The sequence below is a fragment of the Hipposideros armiger genome, unplaced genomic scaffold, assembly GCF_001890085.2.
Source record: "Hipposideros armiger isolate ML-2016 unplaced genomic scaffold, ASM189008v1 scaffold_87, whole genome shotgun sequence".
NCBI lineage: Eukaryota > Metazoa > Chordata > Mammalia > Chiroptera > Hipposideridae > Hipposideros > Hipposideros armiger.
The window spans coordinates 3,039,431-3,045,430 of NW_017731437.1; the positions used below are offsets into that span (position 1 = coordinate 3,039,431).

The window sequence follows — 6,000 nt, forward strand, 5'->3', positions numbered from 1 at the left end:
CGGTCTCCACGTTGTTATCTAGCGCTTCCCCGTGTAGCTCTAGTTTTCCGATCGGGAGCCCAAAGGCTCCTCGAGGATCACAGCGGGTCTGGCACGGTGCCCACAGCTGACGAGACTGAAAGCGCTCGTCAGTCCCCTGGGCCGGTACCGAGGTGGGCACCATTTTGCCAAAGTGTCCAAGATGCATCAAGTCACAGCCAAACCCCGTGAGAGCAGCGGCGTGGCCGTGCCCTGGGCTCTTCCACGCGAGGAGAAGGCATGGCCGGCACGGCCATGTGGCGGGGTGGGTGGGGGACAGTAGAGCCATTTCTGCCACCCCCCCAAAGGCTCCTCTCGTCTAGAAACCTCATCCCGATTTGGAATCTGTAATGTAGGAACCAACAGCTGCTTGGCCAGAGGCTTGACTGCACCTCATGTTTCCTTAGGCACAAAGGAACGCTCTGCGGTGGAAATCTTAGAGGCCTAAGTGGGCCTGCCCTCTGCCTCCCAGGGTGTGGTTGAGACCAGACGGGCCTTCCCAAAGCCACTGCTGCTGGCTCCCACCACCAAGTCAACGCACAGTGGTTCCAGGACCATTTCCCCCCACCTTTTAATAGTGTGAATCGTATGTGCACGAAGTTGAAAAAAACAAAAGAAACAGGACATTACAAAACCAAAAGCAAAGCTTTCTTGCTCTACACATGTCTTACTTTTTCTCCCAGAGGAAACTCTCTTGAACCATTGTTAAATTTTAATTTGCTATGTGTCACTCCCTGTACCCCAAAACTGCTCTGCAAGGTTCCTCCTCGTCTCCCTTTATGCCAGCCTATCCCGTGAGCTCTCCCTGTGGCCTCCAGCCTTCCTGACCATGGTCGTTTCATGTGGCATTAGCGTGCTCACAGGCGGAAGGCATGAGAAAAGGGGAGAAGCCACCAAAATGGACCCCTTCTGTTCTTGGTAACAGCTCTGGGCCTGGGGGTGAGGGGCCGGCCGGATGGCTCAGTTTCCCCATGACATGGACTGGGGGGGGTGTGACTCTTGGGGGGTGTGTGTGATGAGGACAGAAGGGCAGCTATTCTCAGGTGAGGGCAGCCTGTGACGTGCAGCCGGAGGTGCGCCCCACTTCCCTTTACCTCGATGGTCTGGACGCGGCGGAGGAAGGCGTTCACTCTGGAAAACGCAAAAGCAGGAGGGAATTGCCAAGGCACCGGCTCTTTGCCTTCCTAGTGGGGACAGAAGGCGGAAGAGGAAAGGCGCGTCTGCCACAAGCGCCTCCACATGCACCAACGCCCGGCTGATGTCCCGCCAGCCTCGCTTCCGCCCTGACTGGCCTGCAGATGACGCCGTACCTTGAAGAAGAGCTTCATGTTTGCACAGCAGAAGTCGTAGGCCCGGTATAGCTCCTTCAGGACATTCACAGACAGCGAGATGCCGTTCAGGACCTCCTCGATTTCGCCTTGCAAGCCTTTCAGCACCTCTTCTGGGCTCAGGTAAGTCCGTGTCTGGGCAAAAAGAAGACATTCCAAAGTCCTGACGTGCCACGTGGGGTGCCATCCAGGGGCACCGTCTGCAGGCGGGTGGGCCGGTGAGAAGCCGTGGGGCCACAGGACCTGCTTTTCATGACACATGGACTGCCCCTCAGGTTCCTGTTCCAACCTGTCTGCCAACCGCTGGGTGCTTTTCAGGAGACCGAGCTGCTCCCCTCACCCGGCACTCAGCCCATGCTAAGGCTGCCCCACATGGATTTGAGTCACAGGTGACTGGGGCCCTCTAGCGGTGAGAAACACGGTCTTGCCACGGGCTCGGGGTCCCGGCCGCAGCTCCCTTCCAGGTGTCACCCCCCACAGGCAGCCCAGGCTGGCTAATGTGTGCTGAGGGAGACGGGAAGCGGCTCAGGGCAGGACCAGATGCCTCCCACCCCACACACACTCCTGACTGAGTCTCGGGGTGCTGGGATTTGCGGGGCGAAGCCCCCTTCCTTTTCTCCTCCTTCCGACATGGGGAGGTTGGGCTGGCACTGCCCAGGTCCTGGGAGAATGCTGGGTGGCCACCAAGAAGACCCAACCCCAGCCCAGGCCTGGAAATCCCAGTGCCAACATCTCTGCTTGTTTTTCAGCGGCGAGGGAACGTGGGCAGGGGGAGGACGGACCGGAAGGGGAGAGAGGACCCAAACGGGAGGCGGCGGCCACGGGCCGGGGGAAGGGTACCATGTCGATGAGCTGGTTGCAGAGCTCCTGCAGGATGACGACAATCCTGGAGGGCACGTTGTAGTGCTCGGAGGAGGCCCAGACGAAGCAGATGGAGTACAGCACCTTGGCAATGGAGGCCGGCAGCTGTGGGGAGACAGCCGGGCGCCTCAGCCCACGGCCCCAGGAGGGGACCCCGAGGCACAGGGACAGGCACTCCTCAGCCCACACGCCTGATCCCAGCCATGTGGCCCCCACCCCGCACCCCAATACGCGAGACCAGCCCCTGCACTTGGCCCCTGTCTTGCCGACAGACCGCTGTGAGGTCGGCCTGCTCCATCTCCTCCAGTGAGACCCGCAGGGGCGTCAGGTACAGCACAATGTCGCTGGCTTCCTGCAGCCCTGCATGGGCCAAGGTCAAGGTCAAGGACGAGGAGAGCGTGCACACAGGAGCGAGCACCCCCGCCCCCTCTGCCCCCTCACTGGTCAGAAACGGTGCCTATGCAGCTCTGTGTGTTACGGAGATCTGCTGCTTCAAGAAACAAGGCGGGGGCCAAGGAAGCTGCCCATGGGAGAGGCGACTCCCCCTGGGGTTGGCAATGGTACCCCTGCCCCTCCCGGAAGGCACCGGCAGCTTCCTCAGGGGCTCTTGGTGGGTCCCCAGCTCACCTTTAGTGACATTCATGTACACGTTTTGCAGGGCTGGCCAGTAGCAGCTTTTGGCTTTTTCCAGGATCTCAACCATTTTGTTCACCTTGGGCCTATTTAGCTGAGAAGGAGAGAAGATGAACCTTTCAATAGAAACCTGAAGACCCTAAGAAAAGGCAGCCCGAGCCTGCGGCTGGCAGGAGCATTACCGCAGGTGATCCGGGTCCCCTCGGGGCTGCTGGGGCTCAGCACAGAGAGGTCGAGGTCGAGGTCACCATGGTGGAGAAGAGGTGTCACCTGGTCATGGATGCACTTGAGATTCATCAGCCGCGTGTTCCAGAACTCCAACTCGACTCGGGGCAGAGGGTGCAGCCCGTCCAGCAGGTCCTGGGCAGAGTCTTTGCTCAGCACGTCCCTGATCTGGTGGGACCAGTCGATGACGATGGTTTCGATGGCATGCAGCACTGAGCTGTCCAGGGAAGAGGGGAGCCTGCAAAGCAGAGGGGCGGGGTTCCACCAGCTCTGCCCCTTCCAGGGCGGGGGGAAGGGGAGAAGGGGGGTGCGGAAGCTTGTCTCTTCCCCAGCGGCCTTCAGCCCACAGGCCCCAAATGTTGGCTCATGTCCCCAAGCTCCTCACAACCACCTTGGGGAGGCTGGAGGGTTCTCCAAGGCTCACCGCTAAGGAGAGAGCCTGAGCAAATGATGGGTGTTGTCACAGATGTGAGACCCACACAAATAAAACGCTGGAATAAAATGCTCAAGATGGCTGCCCTCAGCAGTTCTTGCTGGGGTCCCACGGGGCACGTGCTGGGGGCTCAGTGGACGACCCATGGAGGACCTGCCCGTTCGAGGAGCCCCCGAAGCGGTCACCTTCTGATGGGAGTAAATGGGACGAGTCATTGCCCTGTACAGCTCCAAGAGCCTCAGGCACCAGGCGGTGGCAACGGGTGGTCAGGCATGTGCGAGGGGACATCTCAGAGTCCTGCTGCTTCCTGGGGTCCCTGGGGTGCCACAGCCTCTATTCAGACCCAGTCTCTACCTGCTGAGAATCCCTTCCACGCCCCCCAGTGCCCCCCAGTGTACCCACATCCTAAAGCTGGGCATCCCCTTTCCTGGCTGTGTGACATGTGTGACAGTGTGGCCTCCTGTGCGTGCCATGTGATGCCTGGACTGACACACATGCACGATGGGGGAGGGGCTCCAGTGCTCCAGCCTGTCCTGCCCTTTTGCCTTTGACCTCAGACTCAGAGCCGTCACACAGAGCTGTTTTGCCTTCAGATGTTTCATCAGCTTCACAACCAGTGGCCATGAGACCATTTATCGTTGGTGGTCAGGGACCAGCTCCTTCTCCACTCAGTCAGTTTCTGGGGGGCGGGGGGGGGGCGCCCACCTCTCCATGGACTCCAGCGTGCCGTCCAGACTGCCCAGGTGCTCGGGGATGGGCAGCAGAGTCTTCCCTTTGACCTTGCCCCCCATCACAAACATCTCGTTCTTCAGGTTGTGGGCTTGTTTGACAATGTCTTCCGAGACCACACGGGGCCATCCGCTCAGGTTTTCACTTTGGTTTAACAGAGAGTAGAGGACCTGAAAGGAAACAGCTGTGTAGTTCAGCCCGTGCCTTCTCCAACTCTGTGTCACCCCCAAGGAATGGGGGGCCCTCAGTGCCCAGAACCGGGGGAAACCAAGTCCTTCCATGCCAGGTCTAAGGAGTCCTTAGACCAAGGGCGACAGCCCAGCGCCTGTGTCTTTGTAGGGCAAAGCCATCTCCATGAAGGGAGACCTATTTCTTGGAACGACAGCNAGAAGGCAACCCACAGATGACGGAAAACATCTGCAAATCATACACCTGACAAGGGAACTGCATTCAGAATATTTGTAGAACCTCTAACACAATAATAAAAACACAAACAGCATACTTAAAAATGGGTAAAGGATATAGATAGACATTTTCCCAAGAAAGCAGTACAACTGACGAGTAAATACATGAAAAGACACTCAGTGCCATTCGTCGTCACGGAAAATGCAACTCCTCAGGGAAATGAACGCATATGAGGTCTCTAGAGAGTCAAAGTCATAGAGACAGAAAGTAGAAGGGGTGTTACCAGGGCCTGGAAGACGGAAGAATGGACAGCTAGTGTTTAATGGGGACAGAGCTTCAGCATGGGACGATGGAAGGTCTGGAGGATGGCAACGGGTGCACAACAGGCAACAATGTGTGTGTACTTAATGCCACTGAACTGTGCACTTAACAATGGCTAAAAAAGTAACATTTTATGTCATGTATTTTCTACCACACACAAAAAAGCACCACTCCACTTTGAGACCCAGGCTCTCTGGACACTTTTGTGCCTCCCCGCTTCTCCTCCCAGCCATCCCACACTCACTGAGGACTCTGGGTTCCAGGCCATTCTCACGTTTTGCTCCCCCTGCCTTAGGGGACTTCCGTGTCCATGCAGATGACCTCAGCAGTCAGTCCCCTGGCCTCCCAGCTCCTTGGCCTCCTCGGTTGCTCCCAGCATGTCTGCTCCTCGCTTTAATCGACCCCTCTGCTTGCCCGCCCATCATCCCACTGTCCCCTCCTCCCTGTCTCCGTTAGATCCCTGGGACCATGGCTCATTGCTCTGGCAGTGACCTACCCCCTGGCCTTTCCTTGCCCCACTGGTACCACCGCTCTTGCACCTGAGCTGAGCTGGTACCGGTGACTGAACCCTGCTGGAGAAGTCGCACATCTGCACACTCACTGAGGCCCACGTGCTGCCTGGATGTCTGCTGGGGTTTTTTTGTGTGTGTTTTTTTCTAATGAAAAAAAATTTTTGTTGTCACCTGGCTCTGCTGTGCTCCAGGACAACTCTTCAGAACCTTTATTTTTCTCAAGTCCCTGACCTTTCTCTTCCCTCTCAGGAGATGACCTCCCTCCCCTTTACCTCAGTTAGAAAAAAACAGAAGCCGTCAGAAGCAAGTGTCTGAATTGTCTGTAACCAAACCTGATGAAACAGAGGTGGTACCCTCTCTCATGCCTGGGGTCCCCTCTTCTCCAGCCCACCTGCTTCTCTATCTTTTTTTTTTCCTACTATCATCTTTGAAACATGCACAGACCACGACCATCTTAGAGAAAAATCCTTCTGTAACTCACTTTGCCCTCCATCCCTTCTCCCCTTCACTGCCACACTTCTCTCAAGAATTGCCT

At 57.2% G+C, this 6,000-nt stretch overlaps 1 protein-coding gene across 1 annotated transcript in view; it reads right to left on the reverse strand.

Annotated features, from left to right (window-relative positions):
• The window catches only part of DNAH17 (dynein axonemal heavy chain 17), a 139,359-nt gene that overhangs the window by 99,927 nt on the left and 33,432 nt on the right, over nucleotides 1–6,000 (reverse strand). Inside the window, exons 4-10 of the mRNA XM_019644245.1 lie at nucleotides 4,204–4,397; nucleotides 3,111–3,303; nucleotides 2,835–2,934; nucleotides 2,482–2,567; nucleotides 2,187–2,312; nucleotides 1,329–1,481; nucleotides 1,113–1,202 (exon numbers count right to left, since the gene is read on the reverse strand). Coding sequence (XP_019499790.1) covers nucleotides 1,113–1,202; nucleotides 1,329–1,481; nucleotides 2,187–2,312; nucleotides 2,482–2,567; nucleotides 2,835–2,934; nucleotides 3,111–3,303; nucleotides 4,204–4,397 — 942 coding nt within the window. The remainder of the gene's footprint in view (nucleotides 1–1,112; nucleotides 1,203–1,328; nucleotides 1,482–2,186; nucleotides 2,313–2,481; nucleotides 2,568–2,834; nucleotides 2,935–3,110; nucleotides 3,304–4,203; nucleotides 4,398–6,000) is intronic.